General features: G+C 40.3%; 2 protein-coding genes across 3 annotated transcripts in view; one reads left to right on the top strand and one right to left on the bottom strand.

Moving 5' to 3' along the window:
- LYPD1 (LY6/PLAUR domain containing 1) overlaps window positions 1-7,851 on the top strand; it is a 34,119-nt gene extending 26,268 nt beyond the window's left edge. For both annotated transcript variants that reach the window (XM_019667542.1, XM_019667541.1), the window contains one exon: window positions 7,413-7,851. In XM_019667542.1, the coding sequence (XP_019523087.1) occupies window positions 7,413-7,648 (236 nt within the window). In that variant the 3' untranslated portion in view covers window positions 7,649-7,851. The remainder of the gene's footprint in view (window positions 1-7,412) is intronic.
- Window positions 7,852-7,943: 92 nt separating this feature from the next.
- Window positions 7,944-15,231, bottom strand: part of GPR39 (G protein-coupled receptor 39) — a 238,719-nt gene continuing 231,431 nt past the window's right edge. Inside the window, exon 2 of the mRNA XM_019667540.1 lies at window positions 7,944-8,606. Within this exon, the coding sequence (XP_019523085.1) occupies window positions 8,110-8,606 (497 nt within the window). The 3' untranslated portion in view covers window positions 7,944-8,109. The remainder of the gene's footprint in view (window positions 8,607-15,231) is intronic.

The following is a 15,231-nucleotide window of genomic DNA, read 5'->3' as shown; positions in this document are numbered from 1 at the left end:
TTTTTTTTCTTGTAATGAGAACTTGAAGGTTTTTTTCTCTTAGCAACTTTCAAATGTACAATATAGTATTAACTATAGTCATCCTGCTACACATTATATCCCCATGATTTAATTACCTTATAACTGAAAGTTTGCAGCTTTGGACGCCCTTCACCCCATTCCACTCACCCCCCAACCCCCACCTCTGGCAACCAGTCTGTGCTCTGTATCTATGAACGTGGGTGGTGGCAGTAGTTGTATAAATTACACATATAAGTGTCTTTTTTTGTCTGATTTATTTAGCTTAGCATAATTCCCTCAAGGTCCATCTGTGTTGTTGCAAATGGCAAGATTTCATTCTTTTTTATGGCTGTATAGTGTTCCATTGTGTGTGTATATATGCATATACCACCTCTTCTTTATCCCTTCACAGTCAGTGGACACTTAGGTTGTTTCCATATCTTGGCTATTGCAAATACTTCAATAAACATGGGGTGAATATATCTTTTCGAGTTAGGGTTTTCATTTTCTTGAGATAAATATCCAGAAGTGGAATTGGTAGATCATATGATAGTTCTATTTTTAACTTTTTTAGGAATCTCCATATTGTTTTCTATCATGGCTGCACAAATTTACATTTTCACCAACAGTGTACAAGTGTTCTCTCTTCTCTCCATCCTCACCAACACTTGTTATTTCTTGTCTTTTTGATAATAGTCATTCTAACAATGATATCTCATTGTGGTTTTCATTTACATTTCCCTGATGATTAGTGATGTTGAGCATCTTTTCATGTACCTTTTAGCCATTATATATCCTTTTCAGAAAAATATCTATTCAGATCCTCTGCCCATTTTTGGATTGGGTTGTTTTTCTTTTTTTGAGGGGGGGAGGGTGTATTTGTTTGCTATTAAGTTGTACAAGTACTTTATATATTTTAGATATTAACCCCTTATCAGATGTATAATTTGCAGATATTTTCTCAAATTCAGTAAGTTGTCTCTTTATTTTGTTGATGGTTTCCTTTGCTGTGCAGAAGCTTTTTAGTTTGCTATAGTCCGACTTGTTTATTTTTGCTTGTGTTGCCTTTGCTTTTGGTGTCAGATAGAAAAATATCATTGTCAAGACCTGTGTTAAGGAGCTTACCATGTTTTCTTTTAGGAATTGTGCTTCTGACCTTATGTGCAAGTCTTTAATCCATTTTGAGTCATTTTTTGTGTAGGGTGTAGGATAGTGGTCCAGTTTCATCATTTTTTTGCATGTGGCTGTCCAATTTTCCCAACACTATTTTATTGAAGAGACCACTCTTTTCCCATTGTGTATAATCTTGGCTCATTAATCATAAATTAATTAAACAAATATGCATGGGTTCATTTCTGGGCTCTCTGTTCTGTTCCATTGATCTATGTGTCAGTTTTTATGTCAATACCATACTGTTTTGATTACTTTGGCTTTGTAATATAGTTTGAAATCAAGTTGTGTGACACCTCCAACTTTGTTCTTCTTTATCAAGATTGTTTTAGCTGTTTAGGTTTTTTTGTGGTTTCATACAAATTTTAGGATTGATTGTTCTGTGAAAAATGCCATTGGAATTTTGATAGGGATTGCACTGAATCTGTAAATTGTTTTGGGAATATGGATATTTTAACAACATTAGTTCTTCCAATCCATAAGCATGGAATATCTTTCTATTTGTTTGCATCTCCTTCATTTTCTTTCATCAGTGCCATAGTTATCAGTGTACAAGTCTTTCATTTCCTTGGTTAAATTTATTCATAGATATTTTATTCTTTTTGTTGCAATTGTAAATGGAATTCTTTTCTTAATTTTTCTTTCTGATAATTTTTTATTGGTGTATAGAGGCATAACAAATTTCTATGTATTGATTTTGTATCTTGTAACTCTACTGAATTCATGTATTAGTTCCAGTTCCAACAGTTTTTTTCATGGAGTCTTTAAGACATTATATATATTGTCATCTGCAGGTAGTTTTACCTCTTGCTTTCCAGTTTGGATGTTATTTCTTTCCTTGGCTAATTGGCTAATTGCTCTTGCTAGGAAATCCAACACAATGTTGAATAAAAGTGATGAGCGTGGGTATCCTTGCCTTGTTTCTGATCTTAGAAGAAAAGCTTTCAGTTTTTCCCTGTTGAGTCTGATGTTAGCTGTGGGCTTGTCATATATAATATTGGTTATGTTGAGGTAGGTTCTCTCGACACCCACTTTGTTGATAGTTTTTGTTTGTTTGTTTGTTTGTTTGTTTGTTTTTTTACCATACATGGATGTTGAATTTTGTCAAATGCTTTTTCTGCATCTATTGAAATACGATTTGTATTCTTTATTTTGTTAATGTGGTGTATCACTTAGATTGATTTGCAGATGTTGAACCATCCTTTCTCCCCTGGAATAAATCTCATTTGATCATGGTGTATGATCCTTTTAATGTATTGTTGAATTTAACAATACATTAAAAGTATCAGATATTTTTGCATTTATGTTCATGAGGAATATTGGCCTGTAATTTTCTTTTCTGGTGGTGGTCCTGTCTGGCTTGGGTATCAGGGTAATGCTGGCCATGTGAAATGAGCTTGGAAGTGTTCCCTCCTCTTCTATTCTTTTGAAAAAAAATGAGAAATATTGGTATTAACTCTTCTTTGAACATTTGGTAGACTTCACTAGTGAAGCCTTTTGGTCTTGGACTTTTGTTTGTTGGCAAGTTTGTGATTACTGATTCAATCTCCTTACTAGTAATTGGTGTGTTCAGATTTCCTATGTCTTCATGATTCAGTCTGGAAAGGTTGTTTTAGGAATTTTCCCATTTCTTCTAGTTTGTACAATTATTGATATACAAATGTTCATAGTAGTTTTTTATGACCCTTTGTATTTTTGTGGTATCAGCTGTAAGGCCTCCTCTTTCATTTCTGATTTTATTTATTTGAGACCTCTTTTTTTTTTTTTGGTGAGTATAGCCAAAGGTTTATCAATTTTGTTTATATTTTCAAAGAAACAGTTCATGATTTCATTGATCTTTTCTATTTTCTTTTCAGTCTGTATTTCATTTATTTCTGCTCTGATCTTATTTTCTTCTTTCTGTTCTTCTTTTTGTAGTACTTTGAGGTGTGACATTAAGTTATTTATCTGAGATTTTTCATGTTTCTTGATATAGGCATTTATCACTATGAGCCTCCCTCTTAGAACTTTTGTTGCATCTCATAAGTTATGGTATGTTGTATTTCTGTTTTCCTTTGTCTCAAGATATTTCTGTTTGTTTTCTTTTTTGACCCATTGGTTGTTCGGTAGCACGTTATTTAATTTCTACCTATTTGTGAATTTCCCAGTTTTCTACTTGTAATTGATTTCTCGTTTCATACCACTTGGTCAGAAAAAAGGCTACATATGATTTAAATCTCAAATTTTTTAAGACTTGTTTTGTGTCCTAATATATGATCTATTCTGGAGAATATTCCATGTGCACTAGAGAAAAATGTGTATTCTGTTGCTTTTGGATGGAATTTATATATAAAATGTCAAGTCCATCTAGTCTAACATATCTTTTAAGGCCAATCCTTCCTTATTGATTTTCTGTCTGGATGATCTATCCATTGATGTAAGTGGTGTATTAAAGTCCCCTACTATTATTGTATTGCTGTCTATTTCTCCCTATTGGTCTGTTAATATTTGCTTTATGTATTTAGCTGCTCCTGTGACGGGTGCATAAATATTTACAAATGTTATATTCTCTTGCTGGGTTGACCCTTTACCATTATGTAATGATATGTAATCTTTGTCTCTTATTACAGTCTTTGTTTTAAAGTCTGTTTTGTCTGATATAAGTATAGCTATTCTAGCTCTCTGTTGGTTTCCATTTGCATGGAATATCTTTTTCCACTCCTTCACTTTCAATCTGTGTGTGTCCTTACATGTGAAGTGAGTCTCTTGTAGGCAGCATATAGGTGGGTCATGTGTTTTTGTTTGTTCGTTTTTAATCCATTTAGCCACTCTGTCTTTGATTGGAGAATTTAGTACATTTACATTTAAAGTAATTTTTGATTTGCATGTCCCTATTGCCATTTTGTTAATTGTTTTCTGGCTGTTTTGTAGTTCCTCTGTCCCTTTCTTACTCTCTCCCTTTTGTGGTTTAATTACTTTATTTACTGGTATGCTTAGATTGATTTCTCATTATCTTTTGTGTTTTTTTAGTGCTTTGAATATATCCTGCCACTCTTTTTTACTGTGAAGTTTCTGCTGAAAAATCTCCTGATAGTCTCTTGGGGATTCCCTTGTATATAACAAGTTGGCTTTCTTTCGTTGCTTTTAAGGTTCCCTCCTTGTCTTTAACTTTTGACATTTTAATTTTGATGTGCCTTGGTATGTGTTTCTTTGGGTTCTTCTTATTTGAAACCCTCTGTGTTTCCTGGATCTGGATGTCCATTTCCTTCCCCAGGTTAAGGAAGTTTTCTGCATCTTTACCTCTTTCTTCTCCTTTGGAACTCCTATAATGCGAATGTTAGTTTGATTGATGTTGTTCTTTAAGCTATCTTCACTTTCTTTCTTTCTTCTTTTTGCTGCTCTGATTGGGTGAATTCCACTGTCCTGCATTTCAGTTGACTGATCCTTCTGCTTTATCTAGTCTGCTGTTGAACCCCTTTACTGTATTTTTCAGTTCAGTTATCATATTCAATAACTGACATCTCCTAGGTACTTTCTTACCTTTTCTGTCTCGTTGTTGGAATTCTCACTGTATTCATCCATTCTTCTCCCTGGTTCAGTGAGACTTTTTATGACCATTATGTGTTTTTGTTTGTTTGGGTTGTTTTTCTTGAAGTTTTATCTTCTTTCATTTGGAACACACTCCTTTGTTTCTTCATTTTGCTGGCTCTCTGTGTTAGTTTCTTGGAATTAGGTGAAACAGCCACCTTTCCCAGTCTTGAAGGGTTGGCCTTGTGTAGAAGATGAATCTTATCATTCAACCTTGCCCTCACTCCTGGTTCTTTTGCAAACCTTTGTGATTGCCCAAGCCCCCTATTTTATTTTTAATGCTCCCAGTAGTTGAGGATATGCTACCATCAGTCAGTGTCTCAAAGGAGAGGCTCTCAATTAGCATCTGGATTCAGGCTGATTAGAAGCCAGACCCTCAAGCAGCTTTTAAACGATGCAAATATATACAGTTCTGTGGGGCAACAAGTGTAAGCCCCACTGGCCAACAGGCCAGGTCGTCTGGAGGTGTCCCCTGAGTGGCAAATGCAAAAATCAGGGTTCTCCTCATAGATTATATAACTAACCTACCTCATCACTGACCCTTAGCACTACAAAATTAGGCTTAAAAGTAAGTCTCAGCCATGTCACTAAGTAAAAATGCAAATTGCAGAACAGCATATAGGATGTGGTACCATTAACAAATGTACACACACACACACACACACACACACACTTTATTTCCCTATGGGCACATATGTAAATGTATAAAAGCAGGCCTGGAATGAGGCATCCAAAACTGATAAGGAGGACCTGGGATTGGAAGGGGTGGTCAAGGAGCTTTTTCAGTTTATCTGAATGTCTGAAGCTTTTTACAGTGAAAAATAAATTCAGTAAATACTTTAGAATTTTTAAAATTTACCTAAAGGAAAAAAGTTTATTGAAGTTGAACTAGCAAATGGCAATACTTTTAATATTTAAGAATAAAAAGATAAGTGAGTAAAACTAAATTTCCTAAAATGGGCAATGGATAGAAAATGTAGAGACTATGGGAAATCTATAAACAGGCAACACCCTTTAATCGTATGTAGCATGTTCCTTAGAAATTGTAACACATTCTCTGTCCATGGGCTTTATCTTACCCTGAGCAGCTACCTTCCAAGATTTTCTAATGGTGTTAAAACATCAATCCTTATAAAACATGCAATTATAGGGAAAAAATGACATAAAATTATGTGTTTTTAATGTAATTTTTTTTAAATGTAAAGCATTTCTTTATCTTCCACTTGGAAGTTTTAGGCAGTTCAATTCTTTACTGTTTTCTCTTGCACCCTAAGTAGCCATGCTCAAAGCGGGAGGAAGGAGACCCTAAGTTACATCTGTAAATTCACATACCTGCAGGGAGTCAGAGGGAAAGGGACCCTGGCTACTGCTGGAATGTGTCATATCCCTCTGTTCAGGGCACTAGAGAGGCTAAAGCCATTCACTTCCAGGTATAATGTTAGTATTATATTATTTGACCAAAAATAATTTTGTCAATTATATCTTAATAAAAAAATCCTGATACAAAACTACCACACACACACACACACACACACACACACACCCCAACAGCTAGTTTCAGAGTAAAGCCTCCCCGCCCTCCCCCATCTCAAAAAAAGAAAACAAAACAATTTTTGTGGTTTATTGGCTGTCTGCTTTGTTATAGTTATATAGACTTGACCGCATAGAGCCAGGATATTAGGTTCAAATCCCAGCTGCTTCACTTTCACTAAATCTCTTTTGCCCCTAGGCACCCCATCTGTAAAAGGGGTGATCACGGGGTCCTCCCTTGTAGGGTTTTGTAGGTAGTAAATGAACTAGGACATTCTAGCTCTCTGAAGAGTGCCTTGCATACAGGAAAGCACTTAAATAAGCTTAGCTATTATCATTTGAATTGAGTAAACTTCCAGCTTTAAGAAGGCATATGATTACCCTAATTTGATAGCTATGCTGCAATTTGGACATGACACATGGGCTCTTTAAGATGGGCCCTCCAGTCTTATCAGGAAGACCCTTTATGTGCCCACACAGTGTGTGAGTGCTGGCTGTGTGATATGATGCTGACTTGGCAAATGACCATATGTTCTAAGGGCAAGGCTTCTTCCCTGAAAATAAGGCTGTCCTGGGCACATGGCCAGCCAGACTACCCCCTCACTAAACCCCGTGGACCCCTCAAACCTGGGAAAAATCAGGGCCCCTTCAGTAGGGATCTGATTTATTTCCATGGGGATTTGGTCTTTATTCAGAAAATTCTAGGATTTAATGAATACATAGTTGAGAGCCATCTCTCTGTGGTCACTTACAAGTTAATAACAGAGATAGAAGATCTAGATGTGCAGCTTGCAGTCCTCTCTGGCATGATAGTTTGAACAACCACCACAAAAAAAGTAAAACTCTCTAGTACACAGTGTGACTTATGACTTGAAAAAAAAGTGAACTTTGGTTTTGACAGCTCTTTATTTGCTGGCGTTGCATCTCAAATAGCGTTTGGAACAATTCTGTCAAAAGTAGTGAAATAATGACTGCCTTCTTTACCATACATCTCCTGTATTTAGTGGGGCTCAGCGAAACAAAGAAGTATCCACTTGGCCTGCAAAGCCTCTGGTGGAGGATGTGAGAGGTGGAAGGAAGGGCTCAGAGGGACCTGTCTGTCCACCGGCGCAGGTTAACCCAGCTCCTGTGGGTTTGTGTTGCAGGGATCATGTACCGGAAGTCATGTGCATCCTCGGCAGCCTGCCTCATCGCCTCGGCAGGGTATCAGTCGTTCTGCTCCCCAGGGAAACTGAACTCAGTGTGCATCAGCTGCTGCAACACCCCTCTGTGCAACGGGCCCCGGCCCAAGAAAAGGAGCAGCTCTGCGTCAGCCCTTCGGCCCGGGCTCCCCACCACCATTCTGCTCCTCAAATTAGCCCTCTTCTTGGTGCACTGCTGAAGCTATAGGAGATGCCAGCCCCTCCTGTATTGTTCTTCTTGCCCTCGCCCCACCCCCCAACCCCATCTACATGATTCTTCTGGTTGTCCTTTGATTCTGGGTAGGGAGTCCATATTCTCTTTTTTTTTTGTTCCTTTGCAAATAATGAAAAATTTCAGTGTAAAACATTTTTGTAAGCTCTGAATAAATTCAGTCTGACTGAATTTTCAGTGTGTACTTACAGGGAGGAAGGGGTTAAGGCAAAAGTTCTTCACCTTCTGTGACCGGAGTCACAGACAGGCTGGCAGAGTCAGAATCAGCCCTTAGAAGACACTTAAGTGGGCATCAGCCTTTTTCAGGGCCCCCAGCTTCCACTCCTGTCCCTGATGGGGACACAGGTTATTTTGTCACTGCTGTGTGAAGGTAATTTTGCTTTTGCCAGGGGAGGGCTGGTTAGCACTCAAGGCTTCCTTACTTGACATTCACACTTCATGCTCCTGAAAACCATTCTCTGCTGCAGAATTGGCTGGCTCCGTCTCCCACTTGGGTTCCGGTGACTCGAGACTCAGTTGCTGGGGCTTGGCCTCGCTCTGAAAAGTGCTTAAGAAAACCTTGTTAGGTTTCCTTGCAGAGGAATTGTGCCTGGAAGCAATGAAGATCAGTGGTCTGCGTGTGGAGCGGGTGCTGTCCGTGGTGGAAGTGACAACGCCTCGCAGGCGCTTCTCGTGGTTGGCGTGCTGCAGCGTCAGGTGGCAGCGCAGCACCTGCCAGAACACCCTGCGGAACTGCTGCGAGGACACGTTGTACAGGAGCGGGTTGATGACCGAGCTCAGGTAGAAGAAGGTGTCCGAGAAGGGGAGGAGGATCATGTACGCCCGGAAGTAGGACCTCGTCCAGTCGTGCTTGGGTCTGGACGCAGCCATGATCCTCCGGACCTGGTTAGGCATCCAGCAAACCGCCAACGTCACAACGATCAGCCCTGAGCAGGCACGAGGGGAGAAAAAGGGAAAAAATACAGCGTGAGTACAACAACAACGAAAAACCATAAAATATTTAGCCCTTCAGTTCTGTACTTATGGGCCAGGAAATGGTACCAATTTTTCAATGTTGTGTTTGACAGCTTCTTTTGCCACTAGCAAAAAAGGATTTAACACTGTTTCCAGGCTGGGGGAGTTAACTGTGTTAAAGACCATTAAATGCTTTAGACAGTTTATTTATACCCGTTGATGCCTGTTAATTTAAAAAATGTTTTCATTGTTGTGTATCCAGAAAGCATTTTATGTAGTCCATTAATCTAATTTTGTCTTCGTTTTTAAAAAGTAGATGTACACAGTATAGCCATATCAGATGAAACTTGTATTTTAAAGAATGTCTGCATAAAGAAGACTCAATGATATCACCAAGACAAATGGAAGCGGCGTCCCCTGGGTAACAAAAAAGCATATTTAGTGACACTGATCTTGCATTCAATCTCAAGGAGAGCAAAATCAGGACTAGCTTGTCACTGAGAATGTTATTTTGGACATTTATTTATTAGGTGTGCACACCTGTAATTATCATGCTCATACCTGCAACAGCACTTCTGTTTCTTTTCAAATGTTTTTAAACAAGAATGATCTAAAAACAATGGAAAATATAAAACTTCCTTCAAGTTCAGCCTGTAACATGCTTATGACCCTTGTGGCACTGACCTGCAGTGTCAACAGCCCAGAAATGATCAGACCCTAAAGAGATATGCCTCAGTGGCCCCCCAGATGGATCAAAAGCTGACTGCATGGACACGTTTGCATGCCCATATATTTGCATTCTGACTTATACAATCATCACTATTTCTATGACCTCTAACAGAAATATTCTATTAGACCACAGACAACTGATACCACACATTTCATGAATGTTTATTCTACAGTGACCACCAAACCCCCCCACACACACACACACACAAACAACCAAGAAAAATTAGATCAGACACATGCAGTGCATTTGCTCGCTTCTCTCAGGGATGGGGGGAGGGGGCACAAGACACCAGATTGTAAGTTCCATGTACAAAGCTGACATTTTAAAGCTATGTTTTGGATTTTCAGAAATGCCTCATCTCTCCTCTCCTAAATTTGAATAATACTAGGAAAATTCATTCACATTTTCAAACCTCTGATTTTCTAGGAAACCACAGGGAAGCAATTGTTGGCAGTGATCCCTCCCTGCCTCTGATCCATGGTAAATATTTCATTAAGAAATGCTCCAGGAAAGACAGCCATGTTTACGCATCTAGAGTTGGCCCTCCGGCATTTACTAGCCTGAGCACCCCCTTCCTGCCTGGTGGCAGAGTAGCCCTAGGTGTGTTCTCTGACGCTGAAATAACCCCGCTTCCCCAATAACAAATCTTCCACAAATCCCAGCTGTCAAAAAGAGGGCCCTAGGAACTCTGCTGCCTGTGAATTTCCAATTCTCCTGTCCAACCTCAGCCCAAGCTTAAAATACCACTTTTCTTCCTTCCTTCCTCTGAGTTTGCTACCCTAAGAACACTCAGTAAATCTAAAACTAAAACAGGCAAAGTAACATACTGATCTGATGAAAAGGCAAAAAAAGATCACCTTAAGTCAAGACTAGATTCTGAATCCCACAGTTACAGATGCTGGATGGAAACAAAACTCAACATTTTTCTGATTTTTAAAAAAAATTCTTGCAGAGGAAATCGAGGGCCTTTTTCACTGCTTTGAGAAGCATGGGCACTTTCAGCTGCCTGTGCTATTCCAAGTGTGTCTGTAAATTATTTCTCCTTGTTTTTATCTCCTGCAGCTCGGGCTGAAAGGTTCATCTCATTAATTGTGAAGGAGCTAGGAAGCTCACCACACCTAGGGAGGCTATCTGTCTTCACAAAGTTTTCAATGTTTTTTTCTCTTCCCTGCCACTGAATTTCAGAGAAGGAGGACAACCATCTATCTTCATCCAAGGACTTATTTCCTAGAATATGGAAATTGAGCACAGGGCTTAGATGTGTGCTATGCCACACTGAGGGAAGTTGTACTCCAGGTGGCAAGAATCTAGAAAGACAATACAAACCACCTTGTACTTATCGTGGCTTGAACACAGCACAGCTTTTAAAGCCAGTGGAAAAAAGGCAATGAGAAAAGAAGGCAGGGTTGTGGGCAAGCGGAGAGAAGTTATAAAATTGCTCTGTCCTATCTTTGCTCCTGCTCAGTGGATCTCTTATTTGCATGACCCTTATACTTCTGTTACCTTCACCCCCTTTCCCTGCCATCAAATATCCTTGATTGGCCATCACATCAAAAGAAGCAGAGTTCGGTGAAAAGCAGGAACCAGCATCCCAGGTATGAGGCAAAGGATGGGGCAGATGAAGAGTTGCGGCCTGGTTTGTAGCTTTAGCCAGGAGAGAATTCTTGCTCTGGAATTGAAATGAGTTAAAGTAGACACGTGAGACACCTTAGTCTGAACAAGGAGCAGAACATAGGGAACCAGACCTGAGGTTCCTCAATGATGAGAAAAAAGGAAAATCTTGGCTTTCTTGGTGTCGAAGCAGGTGGCTATGATACCACATACAATCTTGGAGAACAAGAGAAACAAGGAGCTGAGTTAGAAATGGACTGGGATTAAAGATTAGGCATCAGACAGGTCTTGAGATATAACCAAGAATAATGCCAAATATTTATTGAGCTTTCCCTTTGTCAGGCTGTGCACTCAGCACTCTGCTAATTTCTCACTTCTGATAATAACCTGGGAAGATCAACACTTATCTTCATGTTACAGATGTGGAAGTAGAGTCTCCGACAAGGTTAGTTGCCCATGTGCTATAACTAGGACACATGCTTGCTGAACTCCAAAATCCATGATACATGGTTGTTGTTGTTTTTCTCAAAGACACAATATTGTCTGTTTCTCATATTTTCTGTTTGAAAAATACAGAAACCACAAGACTGTAAGTTTGAGCCATAATTCTACCAGGTAAAGTGGATGTAAAGCAGCACTGTCCACTAGAAATATAATGTAAGCCGCATGTAATTTTAAAATTTCAAGTAGCCACATTCAAAGAGTCAAATGAGAGAAATCAATTTTAATATGTTCTTTAACCCAATATACCCCCAATATTACCATTTCACAGGCAGTTGCAACATATAATCAACCTATTATTTATGACATGTTTTACATTCTTTTTTCTCACAGTAAGTCTTTGAAACCCAGTGTGGCTTTTACATTTACAGCACATTTCAATTGGGACCAACTGTAGGTGGCTAGTGGCTACAGCAGAGGCTTAAGTAATCCTTCATAGTGTCCCCAAAATCACAAAGCTCCCTATTTCCTCCTGTTCTCATTTCCCCAACTGCCCCCTTCCCAGTCACATACCCAGAGGAAATGTGGGTATCATATTTCAAAGCAAGGAAACCCCCATCAAACCTGTATTTAGCATCATAAGAGTCTGAGGATGCAGCCAAGGTTGACCCCTGATCACATTTCTGAGGATGCATTCTCAGCCATAGCGTAGACCAGCTTTATCCAGTTTGTCATGTAAAGTCTTTCATATAAGGGGACTACACATTACCTAGAGTCTAAATAATTCTGAAAGCACAAATTTCTAGTTTGCATCCCTCGTTCTAAACCTCATCTAGTCATTTTGGAATGACACAGATGGTGCCAAATGCCTAGCAGGGCTGTTGGAACCCACTACCTGCACATCAACTGGAGCTGGGGAAACGGCTGGTGCCTTTCCTCTTGTGCTGTGAAAGATTGTTTTGTTCTAGGAAAATGGAGCATTAGACATATAGGTACAATCGATGATAAGTGGGAAGTGTGTGCCTGCAGGCAATGTAATGGAGGTTAGCCTCTGGTAGGGGCAAGGGAGGGCCAAACCAGCATCCTTGTGAGATCTGTCATTTTATAATTTTTTATGTCTGAGAAAGAAAAAGTTCATTATTTTAGATGACACATTGTTGAGAATAAGTAGCATGTCCAAAGATGTTTTTATTCCGGCTGTTTGCAACTGATTCAGCTCTAGTCCCAGTTACTCTGTATCTGGGACAAAGCTTGAAAGTCTTATTCACGCCTTAATAGAGCATATTAAAGATTTGACTAAATTTACGTTTGGCTGCAATCAATTTGGACTTATATATTACATTTGTAAAAATCTATAATGCTTTGGTCTGTGTAGTGTAACGTGCAGACCACAGTTAAATAACTTTAGTGTGAACTTGAATGAAGATTAGTGAACTGAACCCAGTCATGTAAAGCAGGTAAACAGTTTTAACTGAATTATTGATAGATCTGTATTGCACTCCAGACAGCCTTGTACTCTGGGTTAAGAAATGCCTTCATATTTCATCTGCTTTTCCACATAAAGTACTTCCATGTTTTTCTCCTTGATCACTATGCTAAAATGACAAGAGCCATTAGACGATGACACAGATTTGTTCTCGGCAGGCTGATGTTGTTTGAAAAACAAAAGTAATGCAGATGTCCAACAACATCCCACACTGCAGCCTGACATTTTAACAGCATTCGAGTCAGCCTGCTTGGTTTAGTCTTCAGCAGTGCATTGAGCAATGCTGCCAGGGACACGTCGGCATACATACATCTGACACCAGGCTCTGTTTTCTCCCCTCTAACCTTTAAAATGAAGGGGGCTGTGTGTGTGTGCCCCAGAATTCCTCTTAGAGCTATCAGAAAATGGGAGACAGAAGAGAGACTCGCCACAGAACTCCTTTGTCCTACAAATGATGGAACTGAGGCAAAGCGATACACTCAGATCTCACGAGTCAGAGTAGCAGGATGTCCTCTACCCTGCCATACTGCTCAGAACACTGGATTCTACCCTAGGCTGACAGACAAGCTTATCATGTTTAAGTGCAGTTTTGTTTTCTTTTTCAGTTTGAGTGCTCAAGTGCTAACCATTCACAGCCTGGGATGCAATGAGAGGCATGACCATCTCAGACCCCAGCTAAAGTCAGCACAACCTGTCTCAAAATGCTGTCTGGACTCAGTTTTAGAAACAGGTCCCTCAAAAATAGGGGCATGACAAAGCTCTGGGGCATATGTTTCCTCCCCCCCCCCCGCTCACCCCCCCTCCAAAGGAAGGTGAAGTTCAGCCAAAGGGGAGCTGAAGAATGTTCAGAAAACAAAATGTGATTCCAGGTCATGACCTGATGACCAAGCCTATTAGGACTCCATCTATCTGTGCATCCTTCCATCCATCCACTTATCTATCTGTCCATCTATCTTACATAAGCACCTGCTAGATAAGAATACTTAGCATTAAGCAAAAAAAGATCTGGAAATTTGCTCTTTCCCCAAGCAAAGATATTTTGTGTGATTTAAAGAAATCCCAAATGTTTGCTTTCCCCCCTGGTACTGGAGTCCCATTTTACTGAATCACTGAAGCCTTGGGGGTGCAGAGGGGTGTGAGTATGATTCAGGGTTGCTCTGATTATTATAGCCTCTCCACATGCTTCCTTCCCGGACATTCTAACTTCTCTCTAACCCTGACGACAGTGAACAGGAGTTAGACGTGTCCCTCCCTCCCAGCCAGCCCCCAATTTCAGTTCTCTGCACTTTCTTTATTCACTCAGCAAACATTTCTTGATAGGACGGAGTCTATTATAGACCCTGTCATAGATGCTGATGATAGAAAGCTGAGAAGGACGGGGCAGCTGCAGCCTGGTGACCATCTGCAAAGGACCATGAGAGCAGTCTAGAAAGGGCATCATGGCTGCAATGAAATGGGCTAGCTGACCTTCACACAGTGGGAGAACACTCAGAAAAATTAAAGAAGAGGAAGAGAAAGCCTGGAAAATGGCATGAGGCAGGGAGGGGATAGAGGAATGCAACAGCAGCTTACCTTCTGTGAGTTGCAAGGCTCAGCGTGACCAGAACCAAGGGGCAATGGGGAGAGGAGGTGGGAAGCACGTGGTTAGAGTACACTCCATCAGGCTTTGTGGACAATAAATTAACTCACATATAGTAGGGTGAGAAACAGCTGCTTGTCAACTGACATTTAAATCGCAATTGCCAGTGGAAAGTAAACATATGGTTAGTTGAATGAAGAGCCATGAAGAGACAAATCCATCCAATAAAAGATTTTAGCAGTTTCTCAATTTACATCTTTTGTGTTTGCCAGTCTGCTTCTAACAGCCAGTTGAGACATGATCTCACTCATTGCCTTTGTCCAACACAAGAGCCCAAATCAGCACCAACCTTGATTCAGTCTCTTAACACCTAAGATGGTGGTTCTCAAAGCGGGGTTCCTGGAACAGCAGCCTCAACTGGGAACTTGTTAGAAATGCACATGTTAAGCCCCAAACCCAGACCTCCTGAACCGGACTCCAGGGCTGGGGCCTGACAGTCTGAGGCTAGCAAGTCTGCAGGTTGACTCTGACGCTCACTCAAATCTGAGAACCACTAGTCTCAGAAGAGCACAAACAGGTGGAGCCCAGATCTGTGGCCATTCGCAGGAACCTCTCCCTGTCACACGCTTGCTTTCGAAGCATCACATTTGGAGCGTCTGCAGTCTGAGCGGACAGTAACTAAGAGCCCCTCCCTCTATCCTCTCCTTGACAACTGCCCTGCTAGTCCCTCTCCGTCCTGACACAGCCCCC

Source organism: Hipposideros armiger, unplaced genomic scaffold, assembly GCF_001890085.2.
Source record: "Hipposideros armiger isolate ML-2016 unplaced genomic scaffold, ASM189008v1 scaffold_500, whole genome shotgun sequence".
Classification (NCBI taxonomy): Eukaryota; Metazoa; Chordata; class Mammalia; order Chiroptera; family Hipposideridae; genus Hipposideros; species Hipposideros armiger.
Note: the sequence above shows the minus strand (reverse complement) of the source record. Positions and strands in the feature narration are given on the sequence as shown.